The sequence below is a fragment of the Strigops habroptila genome, chromosome 9 (genome assembly GCF_004027225.2).
Source record: "Strigops habroptila isolate Jane chromosome 9, bStrHab1.2.pri, whole genome shotgun sequence".
Lineage (NCBI taxonomy): Eukaryota > Metazoa > Chordata > Aves > Psittaciformes > Psittacidae > Strigops > Strigops habroptila.
Genome location: NC_044285.2, coordinates 3,070,741 through 3,083,621, shown reverse-complemented (window position 1 = coordinate 3,083,621; position 12,881 = coordinate 3,070,741). Strand labels below are relative to the sequence as shown.

General features: G+C 49.5%; 1 protein-coding gene across 3 annotated transcripts; it reads left to right on the top strand.

Moving 5' to 3' along the window:
• The first annotated feature begins 44 nt into the window (after positions 1 to 44).
• UBAP1L (ubiquitin associated protein 1 like) lies at positions 45 to 12,118 on the top strand. 3 transcript variants are annotated; one of them, XM_030497563.1, is made up of 7 exons: positions 45 to 836; positions 1,214 to 1,293; positions 3,202 to 3,353; positions 5,065 to 5,808; positions 6,641 to 6,850; positions 9,880 to 9,981; positions 10,945 to 12,118. In XM_030497563.1, the coding sequence occupies exons 3-7, from the start codon at positions 3,222 to 3,224 to the stop codon at positions 11,077 to 11,079; spliced, it is 1,323 nt and encodes a 440-aa protein (XP_030353423.1). In that variant the 5' UTR covers positions 45 to 836; positions 1,214 to 1,293; positions 3,202 to 3,221; the 3' UTR covers positions 11,080 to 12,118. The 3 variants fall into 3 exon arrangements, with proteins under 3 accessions (XP_030353423.1, XP_030353422.1, XP_030353424.1); XM_030497562.1 differs by having other exon boundaries at positions 3,199 to 3,353; XM_030497564.1 differs by lacking the exons at positions 45 to 836; positions 1,214 to 1,293 and having other exon boundaries at positions 3,048 to 3,353.
• The last annotated feature ends 763 nt before the right edge of the window (positions 12,119 to 12,881 follow it).

Below are 12,881 nucleotides of genomic sequence, written 5' to 3'. Positions count from 1 at the left end.
CTTCTCTCTCCTACAAGGTGACAAGAGGCATCTGATTCCAAAGCCTTCCATGTCCTGGACAGTTTGCTTCAAACAGTGGCAGGCTGGATGGGTTTGGGGCTTTGCTGGGCTATGCAGATTGTTGTGGCATCTTTCCAGAGCTGCAGTTATTATTCTTGCTTAGCTCTAATACGTGGGAATGGATTTAATCTCTCCCTTACCTCTTTACATCACAACATGGTGTAATTCATGGAGGAGGCAACATGCAGTTACCTAATTCAACACTCAGGCCTTATATATAAAGTTAATAGTTTTTTAGCTGAAGCTTTACATTGATTCTGTTAATACAAGCACACAAACTAATTGGTTTTGATAGAATTGGAATTAATCTGGGTGCAGAAGTTTGCAGTTCTTGCTCATGTGTATATCACATACCTACAGCACCCCAACATCCAGCTGACCGTGAAGTCCTCAGGCTGTAGAGGTCTGTACATCCTCAAATTCCTGCTGTCGCCTCCAGCATCTCATTACTCACAGACCTATGGCTGGGTCAGATCCTGAGCAGCCTCACCTCATGGAAGAACAGAAGTTTAAATAGTGTGAAAACAACTGCAGAAACAGCTTTAGTTCAGGAAGCTCAGTGCCTGGAGGATGCTCTGCTTAAATAATTAGGCTGCTTATCCCAGCAGCGTGTCTGACGGGGCTAACTGCTTAAGCTACAATAATCTTAAAACTGTCACAGTCAGATGCTTGCCTGACACTGCAAGATTTAAAGAACTGAGCAGCAGATAAGCCAGCAGTGGAGGAGCAGCCCTGGTGTCCTGCCTGCGAGGAGAGCTCCATGACTTTGGCTGGAGGTAAGATAACTTCCTATTGCTAACACAAAACAGGACTTGGAAACACCAGTGCATGGTGTGGGTTTAGATGTAACACAAGCTTCCTGTGGTTTGTTCTACGTATTTGCTGTTGCCTAATGACATCTGCATTAAAATGTTTTATATTCTTAGTGAGGAAGATGTTGAAACCACAGATGGAAGAGGAATGTTGGAAATCTTAACTCATAAAATACATGCGGGCAGGGTATTCTTAAAAAAACCTTGTGTATTCAGATTTAAGATTCAAATTTGTGCAGTATGATCTTTCTAACTATTTTCAAGTTTTAAAAACTATTATAGCACAGAAAAATAGAGAGGTTGGCTCTGAGTTTTTGAGACTCATTATGTTTGTTTGCCAGCCCGTGTCTTTGATGTGAAGGTGAGCAGGGCTGGCGTGGAGCCCCTGAGGTCAGAACCTTCGCAGGAGCTGCCTTCTGCTGTAAGTTGGTGTTTATGACTCTTGCCTAATAGTGTGTTCATTGTCATCACTCCTCACCCCAGTGTACTTCTGTTTTTTCTATATAGTGGTTTTGGGAATTAACGCTCGTAGGAGCTTTTCTTAAAGCACAGTATTTATGTAGTGAAATACAGTGAGATACGATATCAGAATCTCTCTGTATTCATTGTGGCTTCAGACACATTCACTACCCATCTCCATCCCTTAAAGTTGCATTTAAACCCAAGTAAAGCCATTCTAGGTGTGATGGACAATGAGATACCCCTTTTCCTTCCCACCTTTGTACCACATGGCTTTTGGGAAGAGATGATTCCCAGTGTGAACTGCAAAGAGGGTCTATCCTTGCAGGCAGGGGCTGCACAGCCACGCAGAGGAGTTGGAGCAAGCTGGGGGGCGGTGGCTTTGCTTCCAGATGTTTTCACACGTTGTCTTTGTCAGTGCTGACGTGGATTGTGACTTACCCTGAGCCCTCTTAGGCTGGGGAGCAGATGGCCTGGCTCCGAGCAGGCTCCCAGCACGTTGCCTGTGTCGCATGTGAGCAGCAGCACATGTGCGGGAGCCGCAAAGTGGGTTGAGGGGGGCTCTGCCCGCACTACAGCCCTGGGTATTAAAGGCTCCTGGAGTAAGCAGGCGAGTGCCAACTCTTTTGTAACTCTGGTAAGAGCAACTGAGTTGCACTGAGTGATTGTGCGTGCTGCTGTTTGCGGTCTGGAAGCTGTTTGTTAGTCCTTTGCTAGCATAAGAAACTACCCTGAATGCCATTTCCCATGATAGACCTTTGTTTTTGCAGTAAACGGGCAGCTTTTTCTCCCTTTTATGCATTCATCTGCTTATTTTCTTTTTGTGTTTATCCTCCTTGTCATAGAAGCCATTTCTTTTCATAGGTAAAAAATATAACTGGTAAAAGCACTTGGGGACATCACACCAAGTATTGAGTGTGTGTCTTGGGGATGACTCCTGAGACTTTGGGATGAACAGGCACAGGCAGCAGGTACCAGGACTCGGTGGAAGGCTGACCAGCTCTTGCCAATATAGAAAGGAAGTCATTTTGCATGCATTCCTGGGAAGCTGGGGACTCGAAGTTTCGTGCAACAACTAATGGCTTTGTACTAAATTGAGACATTTATACAGAGCTGATGGCTTCCTGCAGTAATATTTTCCATGCCACCACTCCCAGCTGATCAGAAATGTTTCTCTCCCCTGATCTAAAAAAACCACCACACTTACAATGACTAGATGGTTTTTAAAAGCTCATTGAGCTTTACAGTTCGACACCCCTCTGACCCCGGAGCTTGCCTGTGCCCCAGCCTCATGGTCTGGCCAGGGTAAGCTGCTGTGGCGCTGGCGGGGATGCCCTCACACCAGCTCCCTGGGCTGATCTGTGTGACAGCTTAACAGCACATGGCCGTGTGTGTGAGCTCTGCAAGCAAGGGTGTGCTGGGGTCACACAGAGAGGGGAGACCTGCGGCGTGTCCTGTGTCCTCCTTGGCCACAGTTTCTGCCTCTGGAACTGGGAAAAGCGCTCAGTCTGTCCCCAGCTTGGGAAAGGGATTGTGAGATGGGCAGTGGAGGGAGAGGCGGGAGGAGGGATGGAAAGCAGTGGTGGAAAACACTCAGGATCTCTGCCAAAGGAAGCTGAAAGCTTGGTCAGGTCCTGCTGGCTCAAGCTCAGGATAGCAAAGGTTAGTTCAGACAAATCTTCCTGGTATCAGTAAGATTTTACAAATTTGGGCATTGCACACTGTGGTTTTTACTCAGGTGGCAGTATCTCTAAGGGCTGTTTTCCTTTTACCCAATCACTCGACACAGCTCATCTTTCTCTCCCTCTACCCGACTTAGAAGGTGCTAGTCCTGCTGTTTACAGTTGTGTTTCATCCCTTCCTCCAGCAGACAGAAATCAGGCAGCAGTCATGAGCTACCTGGATGAAGTTCCCTTCCGCAAGGCCTGGAGCCTCGATGGGGACTCAGGGGAAGAAAACACTTTAATCACTGCCCCAGCCATCGAGGTCCCTGACTGCACTGACATCCTCATGAGCACCATGGTGAGTGGCCTCTGCTTGCCTCTGTGCCGGATTTGCTCCTGGGGGAATGCTCACAGGGACGTCAGTGGTGGTTTCCTTTCCTTGTGTAAGAAGGGAATCCTCTCCTCCTAATTGATATCCCCATAGCTGGCTGTTTGCAGCAGGAGTGGGAGGAGGTGAGGGTCATTTGTGGTGGGTGGGAGTGAGGAAGGGGTTGGTTTGGGGTGGTTTTTTCTTAATCCCATCCAAGCAGGAGGATCTCGTTTATTAATAATATGTATTGAATATTTATTAATAAATATAACAGATACAAGCAGGCAACACTACCTGTGCTGCAGCATAGAATTACAGAATGGTTTGGGTTGGAAGGGACCTTAAAGCTCATCCACTTCCAACCCCCTGCCATGGCAGGGACACCTTCCACAAGGCCTATCCTGTGGCACTTTGTGATCTTCCACATTGCTGAGTCCTAAACTGCTTTTGAATCTGCACCTGCTGCTGTAACAATATTTTGCATGTTTAGCCTTAAGTAGTGTCACCCATAGATGGGGTCAGTGCACTTCATGTGGGAAGGTGATTTGGGTGATCCCAAACAGCCTCTGCTCACCCCTGGTGATGGGTGGTAAACCCCAGTGGTAAACCCCACATGTGGCTTTTCCCTAGCTCATCCCTCCCCAAAAATGACACATCCCAAATCCACAGGATGTGTTTAACATGAAGAGTCACCATGTTGTTAGTTTTAATCAATTTTTCCAAAGGGAATTTTAATTTCTGTGCAAAGGCACAGAAATTTGCCACCTGTGCAAAGGCAGGTGATGATCTGCATCCCCATGGACCATCCACCATTCCATCTTACCCTGGGAAACCTCCAGCCCTGGGTTTTTGCCTGGTCAGTGCTGGTGTGGTCGCGCTGGTGGCCTGGGCTGATCCTTCTGGAAGCATGTGGTAGTGTTTTCCTCGGGGAGGCTGGTTTGGGTCCATAGCTAACAAGTGGCAGGGAGCAGTAAAAACAGCATTCCTGGGCTGTGAATGTACTTGCCTGCCCCTCTGGAGGAGACCTTGTTTGGAGAGCTCTGGGACGGGCCAGGCTTGTTTGTTCCAGGAAAACCCTCCAATTTCAGTCTCAAAACACATATTTTAAGCTGGACTGTGTGGAAATGACAGCTCTGTTTGCGGACCAGCCGAGCCCCTGGCGCCATCGGAGACTGCCGGGGCTCATCCTGCATCTGCCCAAGTGGTATCTCCCGCCTTGGTGGCTCCTGAGCCCCTGTGGCTGAGGTGGCTCTGTCGGGTGCCATGAACGAGGTCCACAAACAAGCTCTGCCCCTGTCCTTTAGCCTGTGGCTGGATGTGGTGCCTCTTGCAGCTGCCTGAAATCAGGATGCTCACATCTCCTGCCTGCACCCTCTCCCCTTCCACAGCAGATGAATAACACAAACCCACCTCCGAGCATAAACTACCTATCAAATCACTTCTAGGTACAACTTAAAATAGTAATAACCTTGTAGCCAGACTTTTTTCAAGTATAAATTTGGGGATTCCTTGTAGAGATGAGACTGGTGCTGCCCAAACTACAGCCCCAGTGCCCACGGCCAGCCCTGATACTCAAGGAAATAAGAGCCAATATGGGAAGGATGCAGCCCTTAAGGTGCCCTGGTGAAGTGCATGGTTTGCTCTGTATGCCTGGTCTGGTTTCAGATGCCCTCACCACCCGCATCTTGCTCTCCCACAGTATGACTTCTCACTGGAAAGAAAAGTGCTTTACTGGGTCGAGGTGGCCTCTCAGCAGCAAACCTCCTGCCATCGGGTCACTTCTGAAGTCATCCCCACGGCTCCACCGTGCTGGCTGCTGCTGGTGGACCCTGCTGACCGCTATGGAGGGAGAGCTCGGGATGGAGCCGTGCGGCGCAGCATCAGCCTGAGTGCTGCTGACAACAGCCATGGGTCCACCAAGGGCAGAGGTGCCTTGTCTGACACCGAGAGCGAGACCTGGTACTCGGGGGAGGACGGGTACTCAGAGGATGATGAGTACTCCTCGACTTCCTGGGAAGAGAGTGACAAGGATGAAAAGGTTTCCAGGAGGAGAAACGCTGGGAGAAGTGTGGCTCCGTGTCCCAGCTTTTGCCAGACCCGACCAAAGACATCACCTGGCTTGCTGGAGCCCTTGCCCAAGAACAGCATCCACAACACAGCCAGCCCGATCCTGAGCAAGCAGAGAAGATCCATGGTGATATTTAACAACATGAAGAACGAGCTGGAGGCGGCCAGGAGGAAGCTGGCTGCTTTGGTGCATCCTTTGAACAGAGCTGCTGTGGAGAGCAAGGTCCCGGTGCCACGGCTGCTGCCCCAGCGTCCCCGCACCAGCCACGGCATCAGGTTCAGGCCAGCCCCGGACGTGTCCCGGCTGGGGACCCTGGTGCCGTCACCTCCGACTGCACCAATCCCCCCCATCAAACGGCATAAGCCCACGGTGCCGGTGAGGGGATGTCTTCTGGTGGCCCTTTGCTTGTTGCTGAGACAGGAGGGAGGTGGAGGGAGTCGAATTGGTCCCGTTTGCTGGGCCAGCAAAATGGAACCAAAACGGGGCTTTGGGAACACTGAACCCATGAGAAATTGCTGACAAGTTTTCATAAGAAGTGAAGGAAAAGGTTTTTTCCCAGAGTTTAAAGGCGAGATTTCTGGGAGCACATTTACTTGCTCTGTCCTAACCAAAACATCCCCATTTTCCCAGCAAGCAAAGTGTCTTATTTCATTTTCGTTTGGAGCACTAAAAAATACAAAGTTAAATAAGGTTCCACGTGCATCATGCTGAATGCTAAAGCCTCAACCCCAGCAAGCACATAGGTGTGCACGGTCATTTCGGGAGATGGCTTTGTAACAGAGACTAAATACACCTCATAAACATCAAGGGCATAAATGGGGTGTTGGGAGCATCCTCCTGCCCAGGCTGCTGCATCGCCTGTGTGCAGGCAGCGCTGCCTCTTCCTTGTCCATCAAGGACAAGCATGGCATTTCTTGCTGGAGAGATGAGCAGGATTCCCAGGGAAAGGAAGTTGTTTTTTCTTGCTTTCTCCCATGAACCCTCCTAAGTGCTGTTTTCTCTGATCTGTATCTGTAGCTGAGCCTGGATTTAATTAAATCCAGTCTCCTTTGATGCCCAAGGGGGTTTGTTCCATGTATGGGAATTTTCCTCTTCTGGAGAGAGCAAGGTAACTGCTGGCATTCAAAAGCATTGCTTCAGCCAGTGTTGTTTAACGTAATTCCATGAGCTGGAGCAAGACGACCATGTGCTGTGTTCTTTCTTGCAGTCCCTCAGCCCCTACGCCTGCCTCCCCCCTGCCTCTGCGCCTGCACGACCCCTCAGCTCCTGCAGCTCCCAACCGGATCCGGCTGCTGACCTGCTCTCAGCACTGAGCCAAGAGGAGCGAGACCTCATCGAGCCCGTGATAGCCTTGGGCTACCCCACTCACAAAGCCATCCTCACCCTCCAGAAGACTGGAAGGCAAAGCTTAAGTCAGGTTGGTGGAGCTGGCGGAAAGGAGAAAGCTTTGGGAAATTAAAACCTGATTTTCATGGAGAAAGGGACGGCTGTCTTGTGCGGGGCTGGACTCTGACAGCCTTGGGTTTCCCACTTGGGTATTATCCTCAGCTGACAGGGTTTGCCATGAGATCACACACTTGCACTTGTACTGTAATAAAGTGAGTTGCCCTCAGCTTTTCAGCAAGTAATAACAGGGGGGCAGCGTTATCTGCTCAATCTGCTGTATGGAGCCTCGTGTCCTTTTGAAGTACAGTTTTTGCCCCCGTATATGGAAACTTTTTGCACATCGTTTTTTCCCGGCTGTTAGATCTGTGTGATTATTGCCATGGCTCATCCTGTCAGCGGGATTGTGTGAATACCTTGGAGATTTGTCTGGACTCACTCCAAAACACAAGTTCCCCGTGTTGGAGCAAACCAGGGACTCCAGGCAGGGGTTGAGGCTGGGTCCTGGAGCTCTTTTCCTAAGGAACATTCTATAATAACCTGGAATTTATTGACAATAGTTAACACGGAACCTCTTCTTACCCCTGGTATCTGAGTACATCACTGTGCAGCATCCGGATTCCCAAGGTCACTACTTGTCCAGATGAACCCCCTGTGGTCCAGCTGGGCTCAGAGCATCCATGTCATGAGGGATGCTGCTGGTTCCAGCCCTGTAGCTTGGCAAGCTTGGAGCTGGACCTGCCCATCCCAGCAGAGCTTTTAATAGGGCTAAATTATCCATGTAGCTCTTGCAGAGAGAGAAGGGGCTTGACTGCAGCTTAGCAAGAGGGATGTTCACCAGCTTGTCGTACCAGGGAGCAGGAGCAGGCACAGCACCGAGCAGCCGCTGTTGGGTGCCATCTCCTTCCCGTTCCCCAGGGAGCTGCCTGTGCTGCGTGGGCCAGCTCTAACCCGTCTGGTCGGCGCACGAAGCTGCTCTGTGGCTGAGTCATTCTGCAGCTTCTGGCTCCTTCCCGAGTCACCCCTGGGTGGACCAGCCTCCCCAGGCCCTCGCTGGTGTTTCAGGCGATGGTTGCTCAAGCTGAGGTGGGAAGGGAAGCTTTACTTCTTCAATTCATGAAGGTTTCATCCAGGCCGAGGGAGATGGGCAGAGCCATGCAAAGGGGTCTTGTAGCAACTGCTGGCTTCAGTATGCAGAAGCAGTGCATCTTAGTTCAGATGGAAATGGGTACAGTCTGTGCCCTTCAAGGGACTTCTATTCCCTTGGAGGAGATTAAGGCACCAAAATACAAGGTCTGCCTTATATCCTGTACCACCTTCACCAGCAGTTCCCATCATTCCCATTTACGCCCAATAGAGCCAAGCTAAAACATAAAGCCGAACCCTTCGTGCGTCTCTTACAAGTACAAAGCTACCAAATTAGGCTAAACCTTCCTGGAAAATATGTTTCAACTCAAGTTAAAAACAAGAGCTGTGGGCGTTCTTCATTGCTTGTTGGTGTCAGGCAGGGTTTCAGTGTGTGACGATGACAGCTTCAACGGAGAAGATTGATTGTAGTACCAGATGGTAGCCAAAAATTGCTCAATTTCTTTGCAATATCAAGTCAAACTGGCAGAGCCCACCCTGGTGAAGAAGGCAAGTCTGCTGCCTAAAAGAGGCAACGCCTTCTTGATTTTGGTGGAAGAACCTCTCTAAAAGGCTCAAGGAGGGTTAGCTGCGCCAACATGCCACAGGTTCATCATATAGGATGTCACAGCCAAGAGCTAAACCAAAAATGCACCACTGCATTTTAAGGCTTTGCTCTCCAGGGTGCCTGCACTGGAGGAACTTCATGTCTGAGTGTTCTGAGGAGCCTCTTTGAGAGCTACAAGGGGAGAAGGAGCTTCAAGAGGGCAGTGGCACTTCCTCCTCCTCCCCAGTGAGTGGTGGGGCTGGTTCCAGACCCAGGGGGTTAGCAGGTCATAGTATTTAAAATCCTGGTTTTGTTTAGTCTTGAGGATATAGAGATATATATATTTAATGCTAAAAATCATTGACTTGACAACAGCACCAGTTTCATGCTGGGCTTGAAGAGGCCGCCAGGACTGTCTGTGTTCTGTAAGCATGGCAAGTGGCTGTCCCTGCCATGGGACAAAATACAGCAATGGTCTGGGTTTGTAGTTAGCCAGGGGACAAGGAAAGCAGAACCAGGTTAGGAATGCCATGAGGAGTGACAATCTCAATTTTGAGTTAAAAAGCTGCTCCTTAAGGCTGACGTTTCTTAAACTCCTGACTCTGCTGTTCAGCCAAACCAGATCCACTCAATATCTGAGGGTCTTTTTTGGCTTTTTCATTTGTTTTATGATCTTTTACTGAATCCTTCTCCTTGGCTACAGTGGTGCTGGGGAGGGTGAGGTCTGTGTGCTGGTGGATCTGGGGAGATATGAATCAGCTTCTCCTTGGATGAAGACAGCACGGCTTTGGGGAGACCCGAGAGATGTTTTTATTCCCCCTGCTATCATATAGCTCATTTATTATTGTCTCTTCCATATGTTTTTGGACAGTGAATGATTTTCATGGTATTTAAAAGATACTGCTGGGAATAGTGCTGTCAGCACTCCAAGAACAACGAGGAAAGCCAAAAATAACTGTTTACTTTCAGTAATGACACACATGTGTCTCCCCTGGGGTGGGTTTTGTGCTTGGACCCTGGAATGAACCCCTGGATGCTTGAACCCTGGTGCATCAAAGGGATGCTGGATTGGCTGAGGGTAGACATCTCACAGGGGCAGGTTCTGCTTCACCCTGCACCCTGGAGGCCATCACTTTGTACCTCAGGTGGTTCAGGTTTTGGTTTGCTCCTCGTCCTCCCTCCTCTTCCACCCTGAGAGAGGGGCTGGACTGAGATGTCTTCTCCCAGTAAGAGTCCTGCTGACAGAGCCACACATCAGACATGAACAGGCAGGACAGTGGTGGCCCAGGTCCTCCCCATGAGCGTGCCCCTGGGAGGTTACAAGGTGTGCTCCTGAACGCACTCGCTCCCTGTGTCTGCAAGGTTGGATTAACCCTGCTTGTCTTCTGCAGTTCCTGAGCTACCTGAGTGCCTGTGACCGGCTGCTGAAGCAGGGCTACGAGGAAGGGCAGGTGGAAGAGGCCATGGAAATGTTCCAGTACTCGGAAAAAAAGGTCAGAGCAGGGCAGCCCAGCCCAGCCCTTTGTGCTGCGTCCTCCAGGCTCGCTTTTCCAATGGGCTGCATGCTCCCCTCCACCTCCACTGCTCCTCACACAGCCTCTGGGCAGGTCAGACCCATTGCCCTGCACTCGCAGCAGAACCCCAGGGCAGCGTCACCACAAGGAATCCCCAGGGAAGGACACCCACTCCATTGCTCTTCTCCATCCATCCTCTCACCCCGCCATGCAAGCATGATGCTCGCTCAGCCCCCAAAAAGGGAATCCCTCACTCCAAGCCCACCAGCACCCACACTTGCTCCCTCCCTGCTCCCCTTTTGCAATGACCCCCCAAGGAAAACCACCGTGGTGGCATCCCAGGGTTTAGTCTTCATCATCAGTCTCCTCCTGAGGGCAATGAAGGGCCAGGAGGGGTAGAACTGCTTGAAATGTGGGCTGGTGGTGGTTGACGTGATGCTGATGGCACAGAGGATTGCCACTCACTGCTCACTAGGGCTGTGGCAGCAGGAGGGCGCCCGGGGCTCAGTGTCAGGCAGGGAGTTATTTATTGAGGACACGGCTCCGGGTGATGTCGTGGTGCTGGGGCCCAGCCTGAGCAAGGGGGGAGCAGGAAAAATGAATTCCAGCTTGTGCTCACTGCCCATAACCAGTGTCTCTATAACGCAGACAAATACTTACAGGGAATTCATATTAAACTTTGTAAGGAATAAGTGAAGCCAGAGCCTGACTTTATTTAACTATTTCTAATTTAAAAAGCTGATGTAAAGGCACATTTTTAAACGCTAGCAGTGGTAGGTGTGCCCTCAGCCTGCTCTCAGTGTGCCCTTCACTGGTAATACAACCCGGCCAGGTTGTCTGGCTGCAGCCTCGTCACCCAACGCTGTTTCTGCTGTAACTATGGTAAATCCATCCTTAAACCCCTGTGATAACATCTCTCCTTTCTCTTCCTTCTTCCTCCAGGCAGCTGAATTCTTGCATCTGTTATCTCAGTTCAACGATATGGGTTTCCAGCAAAACGAAATCAAAGAAGTTCTTCTGCTTTGTGGGAATCAGAGGGAGAAGGCGCTGGAAGAGCTCGTGATGAAAGCCCAGTGACCAGCACCCTGGATCCAGCAACCTGGATCCCAGCCACAGCTTCTCCTCTCCAGTCTGGACCACAGAAGGACTCAGGGGGGTCAGCACACGCTTACCCTTCTGCTGCTCCAAGCCCACCCCAGCAGCACGGCTCATGGGCACAAGCCTCCAAAGCACTCACTGGTGTCTCATCCTGGTTTATGGACATCCACTATAAGCGTGTGTGTCGCTGTACTAAGGCAAAGGCTTTCTAACAGGAGTGAGTGTTCACCCATCCATCTCCTCCCTTGATCATCTCAGCTGTTCAAATTAGATGCAGTAAGATCCAAACCGCCTTCAACTTAGGTTTTGCAAAACCCAAACCACAGTTTTCTTCCTTCACCAGGGTGATGGGTGCTGTGTTTTCAACTGTAATCAAATGTGGATTCTTTAAAGATTCTATAAATGAACAGAAGATACTGTTTTCATAAAAACTGAAGGCTCCTGAAGAAACATTTATTGGTCCTTGCTTGGCAAGAGTCTCGTCCAACTTAGCTATGGTTTAATATTGTAATTGCTATCCAGTCTGATCACATTAGCTTCTCTTTTAAACTAGAAACTTGAGAAAAAGACACAATTCAATGAGCATACGGAAAGAAACCAGGCTGCCCTTGCTGTAGAAATACAGGAAGTTTATCCAGTGTGATGAAAAGTGGCTTAGACAGGGGTTTGTGCTCAGGGAATTTCATGAAATCAGAACAGAGAGACTGGGAACAGCTCGGCTGCCCTCGCGCTCTGCATGAATCAGGAAAATTCAGGGGATGCTTCCCTAAACTGTGGAGACAGCGGCTCCAAATGAAGTTAAGCACAAATGTCAGGATCAGGAAATCTGGATGCCCAGGGGAATTTTTGTATGCAACTGAAGGATGGAGAATGGGAGATTCAGGTCACCTCATGGCATGTGTCTCTTGGCTTGGCAGTGGAACAGCGGACAGTGGTTTTTATGTAAAACTACATTGTTTTCCTCTGAATTAGATACAAATGTAATTGCTTCGAGTAAAGATGGTTGGAGGGGTTCTTCTGAGATGTGTTTGTGTCTTCTCCTGTGAAAATGCCAGCTGGCACAACCTAGCAGGGAAAATCCTGAATTAGTTGCATTAACACCATTTTTCCATTGTATCCTTCCAAACAATCTCCCAGCCCTCGAGCTAAAACATCGTGTCCTTTCTCCCTATGTCTTGAGGTAGGTGCAAACACCATCCGGAGGGTACAGCCTCCATGGCTGCCTTCATCCTTGCCTGGATGCAACAAGGAAACTTGGCATCCAGATTGCGGGGGACTTGACCCATCCATACCCAAGGATGCTTTATTATACCTTCTCTTTAATGGCATTGGAAAGGAAAACGTGGCACCTTGTATGACCAAGGGAGGTACTCTTGGGGAGCTCACAGGCTCTTCTTGGAGCTCCCAGCCCTGTTTTCCCTCCAGCTTTCCCTTGGTTATACAAGCTTTTATTTTTGATATGGCCCTTATAAGGCAAGTCCATTCTAAGGCAGCATTTCCTTACATTCATGCCTGCCAAGATGATGTCACCTTAAAAAAGAAACTTGCAAAAGGTTAAACTGTGATTAGATAGATCACTTTGCCTCAATCTGTAGTCTTTGAGAGAATTAACAGCACAAAGACTGAAAGGGGAAGATAATGGTGCCGTGCTGCTGCCAGTAATGGGTGATGAAGGCTAAATTCTGATGGTGCGAGGCACATTTGCCGTTGTGCCCACTCACTGTGCAAAGGCTGAGCAGCTTTCCTTAGGGATTTGCTTGGTCCTGGCTCATCGTTTTTAT

Excerpts from the sequence above, each read along its gene's own strand:
- UBAP1L (XM_030497563.1), top strand. The coding sequence starts at position 3,222 with ATGAGCTACCTGGATGAAGTTCCCTTCCGCAAGGCCTGGAGCCTCGAT. Across the intron at positions 6,851-9,879 it reads GAAGGCAAAGCTTAAGTCAG|TTCCTGAGCTACCTGAGTGC; the intron begins GTTGGTGGAGCT and ends TGTCTTCTGCAG. Across the intron at positions 9,982-10,944 it reads TCCAGTACTCGGAAAAAAAG|GCAGCTGAATTCTTGCATCT; the intron begins GTCAGAGCAGGG and ends TTCTTCCTCCAG.